The sequence below is a fragment of the Venturia canescens genome, chromosome 11 (assembly GCF_019457755.1).
Source record: "Venturia canescens isolate UGA chromosome 11, ASM1945775v1, whole genome shotgun sequence".
Lineage (NCBI taxonomy): Eukaryota > Metazoa > Arthropoda > Insecta > Hymenoptera > Ichneumonidae > Venturia > Venturia canescens.
This window is the reverse complement of record NC_057431.1, coordinates 5,434,960-5,453,669: the sequence shown is the minus strand read 5'-3', so window position 1 is coordinate 5,453,669 and position 18,710 is coordinate 5,434,960. Positions and strand designations below refer to the sequence as shown.

The 18,710-nt window shown below is 38.3% G+C and overlaps 4 protein-coding genes across 14 annotated transcripts; 2 read left to right on the top strand and 2 right to left on the bottom strand.

Annotated features, from left to right (window-relative positions):
- Positions 1-29: 29 nt before the first annotated feature.
- On the bottom strand, positions 30-5,280 carry LOC122418429 (Nuclear polyadenosine RNA-binding 2). Its single transcript, XM_043432623.1, has 6 exons — positions 5,071-5,280; positions 2,839-4,434; positions 2,048-2,204; positions 1,584-1,777; positions 966-1,366; positions 30-695 (listed from the first exon to the last, which is right to left on the bottom strand). Exons 1-6 carry the CDS (start codon positions 5,107-5,109, stop codon positions 473-475), a joined length of 2,610 nt encoding a protein of 869 aa, XP_043288558.1. The 5' UTR covers positions 5,110-5,280; the 3' UTR covers positions 30-472.
- Positions 5,281-5,542: 262 nt separating this feature from the next.
- Positions 5,543-7,279, top strand: LOC122418433 (putative gamma-glutamylcyclotransferase CG2811). Of its 10 annotated transcripts, none has more exons than XR_006262498.1 (5): positions 5,545-6,000; positions 6,195-6,344; positions 6,519-6,716; positions 6,797-6,876; positions 7,120-7,279. XR_006262498.1 is itself a non-coding variant. In XM_043432640.1 (5 exons), exons 1-4 carry the CDS (start codon positions 5,788-5,790, stop codon positions 6,828-6,830), a joined length of 522 nt encoding a protein of 173 aa, XP_043288575.1. In that variant the 5' UTR covers positions 5,545-5,787; the 3' UTR covers positions 6,831-6,876; positions 7,120-7,279. The 10 variants fall into 10 exon arrangements, 6 of the variants coding, with proteins under 6 accessions (XP_043288576.1, XP_043288575.1, XP_043288574.1 ...); XM_043432640.1 differs by having other exon boundaries at positions 6,519-6,640; positions 6,794-6,876; XR_006262497.1 differs by having other exon boundaries at positions 5,546-6,000; positions 6,794-6,876.
- LOC122418432 (protein CDV3 homolog) lies at positions 7,198-10,873 on the bottom strand. Its single transcript, XM_043432634.1, has 3 exons — positions 10,367-10,873; positions 9,115-9,515; positions 7,198-8,670 (listed from the first exon to the last, which is right to left on the bottom strand). The coding sequence occupies exons 1-3, from the start codon at positions 10,544-10,546 to the stop codon at positions 8,529-8,531; spliced, it is 723 nt and encodes a 240-aa protein (XP_043288569.1). The 5' UTR covers positions 10,547-10,873; the 3' UTR covers positions 7,198-8,528.
- A 639-nt stretch (positions 10,874-11,512) lies between these two features.
- Pdk (pyruvate dehydrogenase kinase) lies at positions 11,513-18,628 on the top strand. 2 transcript variants are annotated; one of them, XM_043432632.1, is made up of 7 exons: positions 11,513-11,791; positions 15,210-15,417; positions 15,849-16,033; positions 16,289-16,453; positions 16,746-16,921; positions 17,186-17,410; positions 17,540-18,628. In XM_043432632.1, exons 1-7 carry the CDS (start codon positions 11,689-11,691, stop codon positions 17,726-17,728), a joined length of 1,251 nt encoding a protein of 416 aa, XP_043288567.1. In that variant the 5' UTR covers positions 11,513-11,688; the 3' UTR covers positions 17,729-18,628. The 2 variants fall into 2 exon arrangements, with proteins under 2 accessions (XP_043288567.1, XP_043288568.1); XM_043432633.1 differs by lacking the exon at positions 11,513-11,791 and adding an exon at positions 14,038-14,060.
- Positions 18,629-18,710: the final 82 nt, after the last annotated feature.

Sequence of the window (18,710 nt, the reverse complement as noted above, 5' to 3'; positions counted from 1 at the left end):
GGGTTTCAGGAAATTATGACGATTGCTAATTATCGTTATTTCGCTGAGCCTTTATTTTTTACATATATTTCGCTGATGATCGAAAAAATTTATCATTTTAATGAAAAATCGAAAAAATTCATTGATTTGACATATTCGAATCGTACTGTATACGATCCGTTCAGTTTTCTACTCGTTTTTAAACGCTGAAATAAGCCTGATTTGAGTCAACACGATAAGAGCACTCAATGACATTTTCGAAATTTTCAAATGTCGTTTTTCGAAAAATCGATCCGGAAATTCAATTTCGCGAGACTTCGTTCCATTTGGACTTTACTCCGAATACTTGATTTTGGCATCGAGTGAAAATCAACGGAAAATGCGAGTCTGTACACTTTTTCGGGATAATTACGTGCCTTTTTCGAGAACGCACGTATGCTTTTTTATTCAAATAAATAATTGTTCCTTTAAATTTTTAACGATACCGAAATTTTCAGTCGCGTCTTTTCCACGAGAATTTCGCCCTCGTTGTCTCCACTGGGGCGACCACAACTGGATGCGAAAACGGACACGCTGGCTTCGTGCAAAACGGATGATATTTGCACTGCTTCTTCGGATGGCTGAAGGCACAACCCAATTTCGTACACGACAGTCCGAACTTACATTTCGGATGTTTGTACGCACACTTTTCACCATATTTACACGCGGGAAACGCGCTGAAATAAAAAAATGGAGAAAATTACAGATTTGCATGATAAACGATGAAATTTTCAATTTTTTGGACCCCAAATTTGAAATTTTTTGATAAAATCATAATTTCACGACTCAATAATTTTATTGATCATCAACTTGGTAGATCAGTCATTTCCATCGCAAAAAATGACAAAATAATAAGTTTAAAAAGCCGAATTATTTGCTTTTTGATAAAATTCTAATTTTGGGAATGATTTTTCATGTTCGATTGCGGAAGTGAACGATGCAAATACCTGCACGGAACTTCCGGATGAAAAAATGCACATTTAATGCCCAAAGTGCAATTGGGCCAATACCGGCATTTGTCGCGGGATTTATCGGTATTGGGTTGCGAGATTTCTGAAATTACTCGTTTTTCGAAAAGTTCTTTGCCCGAAACGGAAGCAGCCAAAATGCTGGCGATTTTGGGGCTTTGTGACCTCGACCTCGTGTAAACGATCGGGCTCAATTTCCGTTTTTTACGCTCGCTCGGTTCTTCCGTCGTTTCAACGTTCTCGATATTTTCGTTCTCGTTGTTCTCGTCCATGATTGTGTCTTTTCCCGAAATCTCGTTCTCCCGGATCGCTTCGATCGTTGGCGACATTTGGGAGTCGATTTGCGTCTGCGAATCGGCCATTTCGTCGTCCTCCATCATCTTCGATAAATAAGCGACAAATTTAGTTAACGAAACGAATAAAAATTTTCATCATTTTTGCAGTTTCATGAAAGCCAATCGTAACCTTGGATTTTGTTAATTCCCGAGTTCGATGTGAATTTGTGATTCTAGAGAATCAAAATTTTTGGTAATTGACAAAAGAAAAATAATAAAAAATCAATAAAAAGCATAAAAATTGATAAAATACCGAATTTACCTCCATTTCCAGTCCGTCCTCGTCAACCTCGACCTCACCTTCCTCCTCGTCTTCGTCCTCGACTATATTTTTTTCCTTAATCACGTTATTATTGTATCCATTGAGGGTGACTAGAAATTTTTGATTGTCGTCGCTTCGTTGAAAAAGCGACATGATGACGCCCATGTGTTCGTCACTTACCGGATGTGACGTATCTATTTTGAAAAAAATTTCACACGAAAAGAGTTGAAATATTAAAAGTACGATAAAAAAAGAATTTTTCAATATTTCACCATTTCGTTCAAATCCAAAAGTGAAATATTTTTTTTTTGTTTCCATGCAAATTACAATTCGTTTGTCGTTTGTGTCTGACACTTCTTTGCTCCAATGTTGACTTGAATGGTTGAAAAATCGATCGATAAAGAGAAATTTCGAAAGGAATAGAGTCCGTTAAATTATTTTGAAAATTAAATTCCATTACGTACATTTTTTCGGTTCGGTGTCTTCGTCGTGTTCAGCGGTGCTGAGCTGCACCTGAATTTTCTCCATCACGAGTCTCTTCGTGGCGTTTAAATGAACGGACAAATTATTTCCTAAATCTCGATGTCCGGTTGGCCTTAGACGTTTTAGCCTCGGTTTCTCCTATCGAAATTTTTCATTTCTATTTCATTACTGTCATTTTGGACATTGGCGAAGGAAAAATTTTCAAAAATTTATCAAAGCAATCCCAGAATTGAGTTTCCCCACTAATTTCATTGCTGAATTATCATTTTCCAGATTCAATTTTCATCGATTCAGAAAAAAAAATTTTTAAGGGAGAAAAAAATTGGGAAAAATCGAGTTTTGGGTTGCTTCCAAGCCATTGTCAGAGGAAATTTCTTGAAAATAATAACATCGAGGCGCGAACAGTCAGGAAAATCAATGAATTGCAGAGTTTGTTTTTTTTTACGAAAAGTTTCTTTAATTTTCGTTCATTTATTTGCTCTTTTTTTTTCTTTTTTTTTTTTGGTTCAATTAATGAAATACCTTATTTTACATACACAAACGTGATCGGTAATTCGTATTTCGCTAATGCTACGTACAGAATCAACGTAAATTTATATTTTCATAAAATGATTGATAAGTGTAAATGAAAAGAAATGGAAGAGGAATAATATGATGAATTGTGACGAATAATTGATGCGGTGAATAAATTGGCGTTTAAAATCGAGATTTTCAGGGGTTGTTCGATCGTCGCTCATTTGTTTGCTTTATTTTTGTTCGTATTGTTACTCACCGTTAAAACGGGCTCGGGATTCTTTTGTTTGACGACCGATTGATTGGCTTCGGCGACCGCCCTGAGTAACAGTGATTGGGTCGCTCGTTTTTGTGCGGGTTGGAGAGGCTTTAGAGGTCTCGGGGTGACGATAACTTTGCTGGCGATTGTTCTGGCGGCTTCGAGATCGTCGATCGGTGAAATTTCATCGATCTCGACGTCCTTTTGGAGCTCGGTGAGGTCCGGTCGGTTAACGGCGATGATGCGGGATTTCAGGGCAATCGGTTGGCCCGGGGAAGCTTCGAGGTCGAGGTCGTCATCGTCGTCGTCGTCGTCGTCGTCGTCGTCGTCGTTCTGGAGGATTTTCGGGGCACGATCGACCGGTGGAAGCTCTGCTCGGTGGGCCACGATTCTCGGCCGATTTTTCAACGGGCCCAACCGATTTTTAACGTCGTTCGACGACTTTTTCGGAGCCACGACCCCCGGCACTGACGCCACGCGGACTTGGCTCGTTCCCAGACGATCTTTCACGTTGACGGGCGGTTTCGACTCGGCTTTTTGACCGGGACGTTTCTCCTCGAGGCGATCGAAGAACTGCCGGTTACGCGGCGCCTCGACACCCTTCCCCGGAGCCCGGTTCCCCCGGCCCCCGACCGGCTGCCGCGACCTCGAAAAATCGGCGCGGTCCTCGTGCAACGATCGGGAAAAATTGCTTCTGGATTGCTGCGCGAAGTTGTTCTGGCGCTGATTCCCTCGGCCAGGATCTCCGAATCGATTCCTGTGAACCTCGAACTTATTTCGAGGCCCCGACACCGCACCCAAACGCGTCTTCACCGACACGACCGACGTCACTTTCGGCCTGTTCACGCAGGACTTCAGTCGCCCGTCCGGTTTCTCGGCCTCTTCGTCCTCCAACTCCTCTTCGAATTCTTCCTCTTCCTGCGCCTTCTCAATCCTCGAGGTTTCCTGAATTCTTGGCCTCTTTGTCTCACTTCCCTCCGGCACCGATTCCAAGCTCCGTTTCCCTGAACTCAAACGATTCTCTCCTGGCTCCGGGACTCTGCTGACTCTCTCCGGAGTCTTCGCTCTCAATGGAATGATCGTCGAGCCTTCAGGAACAGATTTCCCCACTGTTTTCTCCGCAGTTTTCTCCACCTTCTCCGTCGATTCCCGAACTTTTTCGCTCGCTTTCTCCGCCCGTTTTTCCCCCTTTTCGGTCCCCCTTTCCTCCGCTTTCTCTCCAAATCTCTCACCCAATTTGTCGCCAACTTTCTCCACCGGCTTCTCCTCCTTCGTCACAACTCCGACAAGCTTTTCTTCCGGATTTGTCAGCTCGCTGCTCTTCCGCTTTTTGCGCTCTTCTTCCTGCTTAACAACCACCGTCGGCACGAACTCCCTCGCTGGTTTTTTCTTCGCAACCGTCACCTTCTGCAACTTTTTCAGTACTTGATCGTGCAGCCACTCCACAAACGGCGTCGTACTGTCCTCCAAAAAGAGATGCAAATCCTCGTGCATCTGCTGACGGGTCTTTTTGTTCACCACCATTACGAGAATGTAATCCGGCAACTCTTCGTCATAGCGGACCCCCAACTCCAGCAGTTTTGCTCTTATCGCACTCTAGAATTAAGAAATGCATGAAAATTCTAGCAGGCAACATCAAGCGCAGAACTTTCTACTCTAAGAGTTCAACACCAGGCAGGAAGAGGTTCCAAAAGTGATGACGCAAGATTTCAGCACCGAAATCACTGGGAAGATGATTCGAGTGGCATTTTTAGATTCGATTTTCAAACTTCTTCAGCATTTTCGATATCGATTTTTAGACTTTACGATAATCCACGAAATTGGAGACAATTTTGATGGAAATACTGTGCGAAAGGAGAAAATTCGATGTTGAGCCAAAATTCCCGAAAAAGAATGAATAAAGAGGACGAAATTAGTGTTAATTCAAGTTAACTTTGAATTTTGGTGAATATTGAGTTGAAATCGATCGCACTCGAGGTCAGGTTAAAAATAAATAAGTTAATCGAAGCTGAATCAATATTCGAATGGAACGAAGCAATGGCTGAGAAATTGAGGTTAAATGATCGAGTTGGAGGAAGCTTCAATCGTTTTTTTGGGAATTATTAAAAGATACGACGAGATTAGGTAGAGAGAAGTTTTCATGAATTTTGACAAGTCGAGGATGTCCAATTATTGTTGCAATTCAACAATAATTGACGCGAAGCTCCTTGCGTCAAGATGAAAGACACTCACCCTCAGTTGGTTGGTAACTTCGATCCCGCGAATCTCCATAATTGAGCCTCAAAAACAAGGACGATTTAATTGAAGATGGAATTATCGAATGTTAGAAATATCGAAAAACGTCGAGTCTCAGATTGCAACAACATTCTTCGCCATGTTTTATTTTATTTTATTTTTATTCACTTGTGTATACACGGAATAACAGCAGGAAAGGAGAAGGCAGGGGCATCGATTTTGCCTCATAGATGACGCTTCTGGCAGACAACGCTAGCGCCATCTTTGAATAGGGGTCTGAACTACTTTATTTTTGGAAGATTTCAAAGATTTTTCAAATTCGCGCTATTATTATAGGGAGGTGAGAAAATTTTATTGAAGATTCTGATTATCAGTTTTGATCTGTGTAAACAAATTTTTAAACATTTTTCACAATGAAAATATTTGAACGTCAAGATGTTACGAAAGGCGACGAATCTTCAGTTTCCTTTACTCCGTGGTCGAAGAGGCGTGTATACAAAAAAAAAACGGAAAAAAACACTCACCGGGTATCGAATTACGTTTTTATTTTGAGCCTCCAAAAATAAGAAGTTTAGATTTGAAGTTCAGAAGATTAAAAAAATTCAAACAGAGTGACTCATCGGCCATATTGATTTTTTAGAGTTTTATCAAATGTCCTTTTGACCTTGGTGCTTCGAAAGTGTTGCAAAGTGACGGGAAGGCCGAAGAAAGAAAATGTACGAGAATTTGTTCAAGAACCCGTTGCACCGGGTTTTCGTTTACGGGACATTAAAAAGGGGCGAGCCGAATCATCGGATTCTTCAAAACACAAAAGACGGGGGCTACGCGAAATTTCTCGGTTGCGGAAAAACGGTCAACAAGTATCCTCTCGTTATCGCAACCAAATACAACATTCCATTTCTGCTGAAAAAACCTGACACCGGGAACGTAAGTTGTTTACGATTAAAACCGGAAGCTATAAAAATGAACGAGTGCGAACGCGCCGCCAGGTGGCTTCCGAAGTGGCGGCGCTCCCAACGATTTTCTTGAATAACCTGTCAATTTTATTTCCATTTGATAAATATAATTAATCGAAAATAGAAACGGATATTTTTACAACTTTTGCCTCAATACTCGAGCAGCAAATTCTCGGTGAAGTTTACGACGTCGATACGAAGATGCTCGAGAAACTGGACGAATTAGAAGAGCATCCGTCATTTTATGTTCGTACAGAGGAAGAAGTGCTGATGGCGCCAGCGGCAAATTTGAAACCGAATATTAATTTCGAAGAGGTAAAAATAATTGCTCAGCCGCAGAATTTAAATAATCAGAGAATAAATTGAACAATAAACAATGAACTGAATCGATTGTCAATCGAAATGCTCGATTTTTTTCTCGTTTTAAAAATCTTTCAAAAATGAATATTTAATTAAAAAAAAAAGTAATCTGGCAGAATTTTTTGACAGATGGGCATATTGTGCAAAGCTTGGACTTACTTTTTGCCGAACTTCAGACCGGAGCTCCTCGATAAAGAAATGTTTAAGAGTTACACGAACGAGGGAAGCCATGGGCTGAGATACGGCGAGAGGTATCTTCGCGACACTGATTTCAATCATCGTCGTGAAGTGCAATGAATCCTATTTTATAAAAAAAATCATGAAAAAGTACTTGAAAACGGATGGAAAATTTTTAAAATCGAAATTTTCTAAAAAATCAATGGATTTAACGATTTTGTTGACAGCAGTGGCGACTTCGCGAAGCCGGAAGACGTCTTGTGAGGGTAACTGGCAACCGCATCACCAAAGTTCTTCCGAAAAAATCAAAGTATTGTATATTTGTTTAAAAAATATAAAAAATTGAAGATAATGACTTTGTAATAGCACGAAACTCATTTATTCCAAGTTCTGCTTCACAGAAGGACGAAAATTTTTTAAAATTCAATTTTTCAACTTTTAGGTTAGAAAAATTTACGAAAAAATTTATGAATTTCTCTAAGTCTCGAGGATTTGATAATCAAACGATTGGTGACCGTACTTTTCAAATGATTGTTTATTTATTTTTCACTAGAATATCGTTGAACAATAGACGACCAAGCTGATAATAAAGAGGAGGAAAGAAAAGAGTATCGAGGAGCCTAAAAACTGCTTCTCTTCAATGTGTCTTTGTTTTATTTAAAAAAAGCCTTATCTAACAGAAATAATTAAACAATCGTCAACAAAAGTGTAAATAGAGTGTTTCTTTGTCCTCTTCAAACTGAAAATCATTCGTGCGAACAAAATTTTCCATTTAAAAACAAACAAAATGTCACCCAATTATTCTCATCCCGTTAGCTTATCGCCTATCAATTGATTTCTTCCATTATCATTTACTTCTCCTTTAATGCCGCTCTCAAAACGAAAAATTAGCATCGCAGTGAACAAACTCGATTTTTTTTATTTTGTTTTTTATACTTTGTGTCTCTTTGTTGGTTTCGTTTATATTTCGACATGTTCCGAAGCCCAGCCCCGGTGAGAATCACTCTCGTTATTTTGATGAATTATTCAATTATTTATTCGTTATAATTATTACTTCTTTTAAGTTGTTATTTCTTCTCTCATTTAATGATTTTTTTATTTATTTTCTACGCATATACGCTTAATTCTTAATTTTACCTACAAATTGTTGCTCTTTTTTATCCTCTTTATCAATCAGCTCTTATTCGCACGATTTATTTCTTTCTCTTCAATTAATTTATTCATTTAATTTATCGCCTCTCTTTTTCTCTCTCCCTCGCACTTAGTCGATGTATTTACCATTTTATTATGTTTTCCTTGAGTCTCCGAACATCCTTTCGTATTTATGAATTATTTAGATAAACGTAAAAAATAGGAACCGCACGAAAATGTGGCGAAAATGGGAAAATTTTTCATCTTCATTGTGTGTCTTCGTGTTTATCGAGATATTTGCGAAATGGCAATTTACTATGTCAATGAAATAATAAATGGGCAATAGTGTCGCGAAAATGAAAAAATTGCCTTCGAAAATAGGCGGAAATAAAACTCTGCGAGTTACCTATACTTGAAAAGGAGATTTAAAAAAATGCAATCCGTGCGATTCTAGCGGCGAAAGTTGGAACGAGCCAATGTGGCGGTCCGGAATCCCGATATATTTCATCGTTTTTCATATTTTTTGTCACAAAGTGAATCTCCATCATTGATAATATCAATATATTAAATAAAGTGTCGACGCAGGCGATTTTTTAAACATTCTTCGCACCACGTCGACGCCGTTTCGTTTCTTCTCATATTTCCTTGGGTTTTCTCGCTTTTCATTTTTCTCAATAAACAAAACCAGGGGGGCAGGGGGAGAGCGCAAAAACAAAATTTCTATCCTATAAAAATGGGTCTTCGGCAGAGCACCGACTGGGCTACGAAACGATGCATTTTACAACGACGTCACGATTTATTCTCCCACGAGAAAATGCCTCGGTCGCGATCTCAGCTCTGGTCCTGAGAGAGAGCGCCATATTTGTTGCCCAATGAAAGCTTCGGGGCTTGTGCTCCCTGCGATTCCGGCATACTGTATCCTCTGCTGCCTCCTCGGTTGCGAACTTCCTCAAAATTTCCTTCTTCGCGTTTCCTATACACCCACAATCTTTGGATTCACATCTGATCGAATTTTATTGCTAATTTTCAACTATGTCGAGTTATCAAACTTCAAAAAGACCTTTTTCTCAATGACAGCAAAGACGAACTAAAATCGTCTTTGCTGATACTAAAAACATTGATTTTTTAATGCGTCCGAGGACTTTGATTCCATTTTTGAACTCAACCGATAGTAAATGCATAAAATCATTGGAAAAAAACTCCAATTACTTATTAGGAAGTTACATGAGGAAAAGTGAGCCAAAAAAAGTTACGTTTTTTTAGAATTTGATGTAAAAATGGGTGTCAAGTTGAAAAAGAGAACGAAAATTTGTTTCATCTTCTCGTATTATTGATCCTTAACAATTTCTAATTATTGGACAACATATTGAAACAGAAATTGGTGAGAAATGTAGGAAAATTCATTTTTAAAGCTCACCATCTTCCCCATGGGCCAGATTCTCCGCTCTGAGGTTGTTTGCCGCTAAGTGTAGGAAAATATTCTTCGCTGTTGATATCGGGAGCAACTTTTCTCATTCTCGACCTTGAACTTGTTGAAACAGATGAGCTTACGTTCCTCAAATGAGGCGCTTTGTAACTTCCTCCTCCCGCAGGCGGAGCCTCTCCTACAGTTTCTTTTTGCTCTGGCAATTCTTGTTTTTTCCAAGGGCCGCTCTGCTTTCCACCAGCTTCGGTCGCTTCGCCGTCAGAACTGTTTTCCCCTGTTCCTCTCTCTTCTTCCGACTCGCCATCGGTATTATCAGTCACCGCCAAATTACCTATTTTCAAACCCGTGTAATCCTTTTTCTCCTCCTCGAACTCTCGCCATTCATCCTCTTCCTGGAATATTCATGCAAAGAAATTTGATTGGTTAGTTTCATATGAATTTCGTTGAGATTTCACGTTTTTTGCTTCGGTCTAACTATTTCTAACTCTCTCCTTTGTACTTTGCTCTTTTTTTTTATGTTTTTTCAAATTCTATATTTTTTAAAATACAGATTATTAAAATCTACGGACAATTGGAGGAAATAAAAAAAATCCCCAGAAGTAATGAGATCAACAATTGAAAATCTAGGAAATTCGAAGATTTTACAATATTTCCAAATCAGTTGAAAAAATCAGCAGTTTTCGATCTGCTACGAGCGGGATCAGCGAAAATCAAAGGTCCAAATCTGTAGTTTTTGCCGTAAAATTTCGGGCAGTGGAGAAAGGGTCGAAAGTGAGGTTAAGATCGTCAAACGGAGGGAACAGCTGTGAAAGAAAATGAGGTCAATCGAAAACTTCTCTGCTCGAAGCAGAGAAGAAAAGTGGAGAAAAAAGATCGTAGAGAAGTTCCATATTGCACGGGGCATTACGTAAGGACTCGAGGATATGAAAATAGGTGGATCGAGTGAAAAAAGGTGTGGACATGGGAAGTTTTTTTTATTTTTTTCATCAAGTTGGTAACGTGATTATAATTTTGGGGTCGTAAGGGGCGATGTGACGTTTGCAAGGATCAAACATGGCAGCCTCATTCTTATCCCCTCGCCCGCCGCCGAATCGTTGAGAAAATTAAGTGATTTACGGTCAGGAGTCATTGAACACGGAAATAAACAGATCGTTTTCCCTACGACGTTAAAAAAAAGTACGAAAAAAAACCGATTCGAACGCCTGATCGTGGGCTTTAAAAAAAAAAAGAGAAAAGAACTCACGGGGGCCGTTTGAGCAACTTCATCTTCTTCGGGATTGGCCGGTTTGTCCTTTGGTTTAGGTTTCTCAACGCGTTTTCCGGTCTCCTCGAGTTTCTTGGCGATTTCCTCGGTCGTTGTAAATTTTTTTCCTTTCGCCTTCTTGCGATCTTTTTTCGCAAAAAAATCGTCTAAATCCGCCATGGTTCACGCACGCACACGTTGCGATCTCAAAGATAAAAAAAACGAGGCAAGAATTTCTCCTCGCTGCCCCCGAAACACGATTTTTCACACCTCAAACAAATGCTCCCTTAAGGCAACATTTAACGCACCAATTTCAGCACGATTTTCTTTGTTTTATCACCTGACGTTCGCAACCTTTTTATTTGAGCTTATTCTAGTCGATAAACACGAGACGCGCGAAAGCCCAGGAATTTCTCATTCTCCTTAAATATATTAAAAAAAATCACACCGCTCTCTCTGGCCCGTGCTCGAGTGATCACGCAGTACCACATGGACTTGTGTCGCCTCGAAACGGAAGTCCGCGATACTCACAGAGTCAAATTACTTTCTCCATGCTTAGATGGCGCCGAAAATTTCGATAATTCGATGTTCGAACTGTTCAGTTCCATTTCTCGATTCCAGTAACCCGAAAATCCATTTTTCCGTTTTATCTAATAGTCAAATACAAAAAAAAATCTTTTTTCGAGGTTACAACTCAATTTCCCAACAGAAATCCAAAAGAATGCCCAACATTTTCGAACGTCATTTGAATTGCCCGCATCCCTGCCAATAGCTTGCGCGCGAGCGTGTCGCGTCGGCTATTTACCAGCGCATCTCTAGCTTACCGATGTGAATTTTTTTTTCACAAACGACCATCAAAACCTTATATATTTAAACCATAAAAAAATGACCTAACCTTTGATTTTTTCGATTTATTTTCGGATTTTTGCCTCAACAATCGACGAAGTCCTGAACTAGTACTTTCGTTTAGAAAATTTCTAACTTACCGACCGACGGTATCGCTATTAACTTCGTTTCTGTATCGAGTATAATTTTAGGGCCAAAGAACCGCGGTTTGGCTCTTATGCACCGGTGTCACCTATGCGAAGGAAAAGGTACTAAAAGGAGCAAAAAAAACGGGCTCCCACATCGCGTATATAATCAGTGTCCGCAGTCGAAGCGAGTAGTGCAGTCGTTCTGCGCCTGTTCGCCGTTGTCTCATTCTGATCCCGACCCAAACAAAAGCAAAGAAAAATTCGTAGCGAAAAGTTGCTGAATCTTAAGGGAAAGCTAGTTCGTTGTCAAATTTTAAAATAAACGTTTAATGTGTAAAAAGCGTCAAAATGAGGATAACGAGGCGCTGTTTGAGCGGCATGACCAAGATGCTGGATTTCTATTCACAGTTCAACCCGTCGCCCCTTTCGATAAAACAGTTCATCGATTTCGGTGAGCAGATTATAAATGACCTTAAAACTAAACAAATATTAACGCACTTGCTTATCAGCCTCTCCTGTTTACCCTCAATTTTTTTTTCTGTCAAAATCGACTTTTTTTCTGCATCTATCATTTTTCTTATCAATCACGTCCTAATTCGGAAATCCGCGAGATTTTCACGGGCTCGTGACCGTTTTGTGTCCCCCAGCCTACGTGACTTGTATGTTTTTTCTTCTCACATCTCACCAATACGTCCAATTCTTTTGTTTTTTATTCCCATTTTCAGGCTTTCGTTCATCATTCTCGATATTCGATCAAGCTCGTTATTGAATTAAGTGAATGGTCTCAATACAGAGTTTTAAGGTAGAATGTATGAACTTACGCTTTATAGATATGCTCGTACATATGACGAAAAAAATCTCGGAAATGGGAAGTGCCAAAAAATGTATTCGCGCATTTTCGAATTTTGCACTTCCTTTTCTATTATTATATTTAATGTTATTATTATTTCAACCCCTTTTCGAAGCGATCTCTAGACACTAATTGATAAATTGGCTGCATCCTGCGTCCTTGATAAACGCATTACGAAGACGCGCTCGGAATAGCACATTTTTTACGCTTTTTTTTAATCATGCTGATGATGAATAATTGTCAATTCCGTACTTTTTGTATTTTCAATGATTCCCGTTGTTAGGTAATCAGGAATGCAATTAAACTCGATCATTAATTGCAATGATACGACGATGACAATATTTTTCGTTTTTATTAATAATTTTTTTCAAAAAGTAAAAAATTCAATTTTTCAACAAAAATACGAAAAAACTTTTTCAATAATCTTCCATTTCATCCAACAAAATTTCGAAATTGAAACACTTTAATAAAAATGTGGGTAGTTTCGAGGAAAAATTTGACAGCGAAAAGTATTTTTTTCAGTCTCAAAGTGCAACTCTACGAACTCGAATAAAATTCTGTCGGTGACAGGAAAAAGCGAATTGATCGGGATCCGAAAATGTCTTCGGACTTTGGGATCGATGATGAAACGTTTCACAAAACACGAATAAAAAAAGAAACGCGAAATGATATTCTTCTTATAAAACAGCCGATATAAACACGCTTCGTACGTAAATCCTGTGTTTGTTTACGTCTCATCGCACAATTACACACACAAAGGTGCGTCTGTGTGATTTTGAACGAGGAAGGCGGCGCGTATACGTAGGTGGTTTTGTGACGTCGCAGCAGCTCAAAGTCCACATTTTGTGATACAAATAATCGCGCTTCAGCGAGCCAATGGACGAAATTTTCGTCATTGACACACCCACGATACAGAGAATCAACGGACGTTTCGCCTCTCGCGTTTCGCTGATTCCGAGCATTATGACTAAGATATTTTTTTATTCGACGAAAGAAATGTAAACAGCCAACTTCGATTGATATGGAGATCGACCACCCGTCAAATTGACCCTCCAATTAATGAGCACCGATTCGGCAAAAGGATTATTCAATGAATTAAATAATTCAGCATTATTCGAATCATTTCAATGTGGAAAAAAATCTAAATCAATTTTTTCGATGTGAAGCGAGTGCTAAAGGGTTTTCAAAATAAGTACGTTGAGACGCAACGGTCAGAATGGCGGCCGAATCGACCGGTCGATTAAACGAAAATCTTCGGTACGATTTCGTTCCTTTGTCGTGTACGGTTCTGATGGAACAAAAAATAGAATTTTTTACCTCAAAGCACAGCAGATTTCGTTCCTAAAGTGACAGGGATGGAGCGGCAAAAATGGCTGCTCAATAATCGAGTTCCATAACCTAAAAAAGTGTGATGAAAAAAATTGAGTCAAAAGACCGTCCGTTATCAAACTTTTTCCATCACCTTTCGCGGGAGTAAACGGCGCGAAAAATATTTCCATCGCGTTTTGTACACTCGCTAACAAAGTGTTTGGATCACATGACAGTTTTAATTGAATCGACATTCGTAAAATCTTCGCGTCAAGGTTAACCACTTGTGAGGTCACGTGACTCATTGTTAGGCGAAAAAACGTTACGTAAACGCTTTTTATATAAACGCCATAAAAACTGTTTATATCAGTTTTTATGGCTGTGCTTTTTATCGGTGCTCCTCACGGTGCTCTTTATCGGTTTATTTCGTGTTTTTCATCAGTTAGTCGAAATTGTACTCTGTTTTCATATACGTTCCAACAAAATTCACGATCTTTTGTATAACTCTCACAAACACACGAATGGAAACGTATGCAAACACTCCAGCCAGCGTGACTCGTCGGTAAGTTCGGAGAGAGGGAGAGAAAAATAGAGGAGTTCAACGATCTCGACATTCGAGTGACACAGATAATTTTTACTTGATTGTAAATAATCTCAAATACCGGTAATTCGACCCGTATCAATGGAATCGAAGAGAATGTTTCGCCATTTTTATTTCCAAGCATTTTTATTGCTCTTTATGACAGATTAAATTTATTTCTGGTAGATTAATTTTTTTATGACAGATTGAATAATTATTTTTATTAATGATAACGAGTTTAAATAACTTTTTTAAGATTTTATTATTCAAGTAGAACGATTAATTCGTGAATAAATTCGTAATTTGAATCGTTCACGAAACTACGACGTTCGAGTGTTTTCGTATTTTTCACGAAATCGTGAATATTCGAAGCACAAGTATCAATCGATTTTCGGATTGATCGTGGGTGCGTATACCGAGGGTTTTGTTTTATTGAATGAACGTCGAGGGACACGTTAGAGCTTGATTGGTGTAAATGGGAACGAGGAAGAAGCCCACATGGGCGCGTCAATAGTTGATAGAGAGAAAAAGAGAGCGAATGATGCAATCTGAGTGGCAGCTGCACTCGCACTTGTCTCTCGATTAACAACCCGCTGGATGTGGCATTTTAAATGAGAAATTTTCTATTTTCGTACCCGGAATCCACGATTCGCGAAGGATGAAAGTATGAATGCAAGGTCGATGCATTTTAAGGGGCTATTTTTTCGAGGCCCGTCACATCTTTCGAAAATCATTCTATTTTCGTCTCTTTCACTATTTTCAACATTTTTCTCGCAAGAAAAAGCGATTCATCTCTCCAACCGACGGTTTATCAGCCGCCTTGCAATTCCCACGTGTTTTGTTGTGTTTTCTGCTGCGAAATAAATAACATCTCGGGGAGAGACTCGAGATAAGAGTCTTATCGATTGGGAAACGCGATCGAAAAAAGCTCGACGATAAAGTGACGTTTCGTAAAAAAAATTGATAATTGATATTCTTTGTGACATTCTCATCCGGGAATTACACTTTTTTAAATTTTTTATCATCTGTTTCATCATCGTCAAAATGGATGAAAATAATGGTAAAATATAATAATTTTGGTTATGTCATCGAGCTGTCAAAAATGAAATATTTTTTTTTCTCTTTTTTCAGGCTTGAGCGCTTGCGAAAGAAAATCCTTCATTTTCCTGCGGAAAGAACTGCCCGTCAGACTTGCTAACATTATGAAAGAGATTCATTTATTGCCGGAACATTTGTTGAGAATGCCAAGCGTCGGTATCGTTAATAATTTGTACATTAAGTCTTTCGAGGAAATCATACATTTCGAGAAGGCCGAGGTCAATGAGATAACACTTGATAGGTAAGCAAATACATAAATCCTAAGTGTTCAGCGAAATTCTAATTCGTCGAGACACATTTTATTCAGCTAAATGCTCAAAAATGTGAGAAACTGATTTAGTATGGATTTTTTTTTATATTTTTACAAACAATTGACATTTAAAAGTATTTTTTCAAACTTTTGTGAAAAAAATTAATAATTTGTTCATCATTGGGATGTTCGAATGAAAAATTTAGAGAATTTTTCCCAAAAAATTGTGATTTTCAATATTTTGCTTCATATTTATTGAAAATTGATAGTTTTCTCCTCATCGAAGTGCCAAGATCAAAATTTTTTCATAATGTTCCCAAAAAATTGATATCTTCAAATATTTTTTCTGTTCAGTATGCCAAAATTCGAATCCCCGAATTTCTGAGTGTTTTGCTTATTATTTCGAGACATTTTTGTTGCAGATTTTGCGAGGCTCTTGTCAAAATAAGAAACCGCCATTCCGACGTCGTCGAAGTTATGGCCCAGGGCATACTCGAGCTGAAAGACTCCCACGACGTCGATCCACAAACTGAGAACAGTATTCAATATTTTTTGGACAGATTTTTCATGTCTCGAGTCTCGATAAGAATGCTCATTAATCAGCACAGTGAGTATTCGACAAATGTTATTTAAGTGGATGTGCAATTCATCAAAAATCTGAAATCAGGAGAAAAACGTGAGCAATTTATCTTATTTTGTTTGCGAATCGTTCTGTTGATCGAATCGATCCATTCATGATCCAAGAAACGTCAAAATTCGATTTATTTGATGTCACAATCAATCATTTTTGGAAAAGATTCAAAGTAGCGTTCGAAAAATTCGAAAATTCATTTAAATTTTCCCCCCACTTTCTCGTTTCCAGCTCTCCTCTTCGGCGGTGTACTGAACGGGGACAACAGACACGTTGGCTGTATCGATCCCTATTGCGACGTTATCGGTGTTGTCAAAGACGCTTACGAAAATGCCCGATTTCTTTGCGATCAATATTATCTCGCCAGCCCCGAGCTCATCGTCAAACAGTACAATGGTAAACAAGATAAAAAAACGTTTGGAATCGGGTTCATAATTTTCGAGGAACAATTTGAATTATTTCATTTAATAAAAATTCATTTTTACTGATCTCTCGTCAAAATAAAACGTCGAAAATTGAGGATTTTCAGTATTTAAAAAAAAAAGTCAATCCTTTTTGTGATAAATAATGCAAAACATGAATTTTGAGAATAATTGGTACAAATTTTGGTGTTTTTGGGGAAAAAAGTATGGAAAACTTGCCAAATTGAATATTTTTATTAAAAATTCCATTTCCATGGGTTTTTCAGACCTTGAGGCCGGCAACGAAATCCGAATAATTTACGTTCCGAGTCACTTGTACCACATGCTGTTCGAGCTTTTCAAAAATAGCATGAGAGCTGTCATGGAACACATTACTGACGCTGAAAGTTATCCACCGATCGAAGTCACCATCGTACGTGGCAAAGAGGACGTTTGTGTCAAGGTTTGCCCCAATTATAAAATAATTAGTTATTCAAGGTAAATAAGCTTCAAAAGCTGAGAGAAACGAGTCGCTTTTTTTCGCGGAAACTAGAAAAATCAATTTTTTTCCTACATCCTTTAATTCCTCGGTTAAAATTATTGTGTAATTCAATAGAAAATGTTGAATTTTGTTGAGGAATTTTGAAAAATACAACTTATGAAGCCTTTTAATGAAACGACGAATTCTAAAGTTCCATTTTTTCATATTTTTTCCATTTATTTTCAGATTTCTGATCGAGGGGGTGGAATTCCAAGGTCGTTGACCGATCATCTTTTCAAGTACATGTACAGTACTGCACCCCAACCGAGCAAATCGGATTCTCACACTGTCCCGTTGGCTGGTTACGGTTATGGGCTTCCATTGTCGAGATTGTACGCGAGATATTTCCACGGCGATCTCGTAGTTCTGAGCTGTGAAGGCTACGGCACCGACGCTGTTATTTATCTCAAAGTAATGCACTTTTCGTGTTTTTTAGTATCGAAATTTGAGAATTTTGGGAATACTCGATTTTTTATTTCCCAAATTCCCATAAGAAGAGTGTGCTTTTCTTCGAAAATAATGGAATTTTCCATGTTGCAGGCGCTGTCGAACGAAGCGAACGAATTGTTGCCGGTTTTCAACAAAACGTCATCGAAATTTTATCGCACTCCCATGCCAACCGCTGATTGGAGCAGCCAATGCGGCGGGGGAATGGCGACAAGACAATTGTCAATGAGTAACAAACAGGGTCACAGGTTACCCCACGGTATGGAAGTCAGTCACTGCTAGCAATTGAAAAAAGGCAGAAAATGAGGAACATTTGAAGAACAGCGATGAAAAAGCAATTTTTTAATTGTTCCACGGTGAGGCATCGGTTTTGTTGAAAATTTTCAAATTCTCTTACGGAGTTTCACTATTTTTCCGTATTATATTCTCTCCTGAAGAATTCATTTTTTAAAATCTCGATTTTTCGGTAAAATGAAAAGTTTTTTGAAATTTTTCGACCGATTTAAGAAGATTCAAGATTTTGTTTCCAAAGATAAATGAAAATTTTCAACTCAACATTTTACCTTGAAAATTACGAATCTTTCGTAAGCCCTCGCCTCTCAAATACGCTGCGTGACTCAACATATCCAAAAAAGCCAATGAAGAAGAGACGAAAGATTGACAACGTGGCAGTTGATATTTTTTTCAATTTTTCCTTTTTGTTTTTTTCATTCATTTCCTGATTTTGTCTCGAGGACGATTCCACGAATGGCGAACTGTGATGCATTATGTTATTTTAATCCTACACTTATTCACATTTTTTCGTCTCGTTTTACATTTTTTTAATAGTCGATAAAAATTTTGCGAAGCAAATAATCAGAATGAACCAGCACAATACACGAAAATTTCCGGATGAGAATTATTTCCTTGTGTTCGTTTGTGCGAATCATTGTTGCAGAAACAATGTGCATTTTGTTGTACTCGATCGTCAATTTCAATTTCAAATTTACGATTTCAAATTTTTTTCTTCATTCACGAGTATTCTGATGCTCGCATCAACGTTCTTTATGAAATGTAAAAACATGTACGTGCTGTGTGTATATATATAATGTATATCAACGATGTAAATTAATTTATATAATTATTAGATCATAAGGAAAAATGCAAATTCAAGCGAATTCAAATTAAAAATATCTCAAAAGATTGAACAAGTTTTTTCCTCTATTTTCGCCTCATTTCCATGAGTGGAAAATTCATTCTCCGCAGTTTTCTCTAATTCTATATT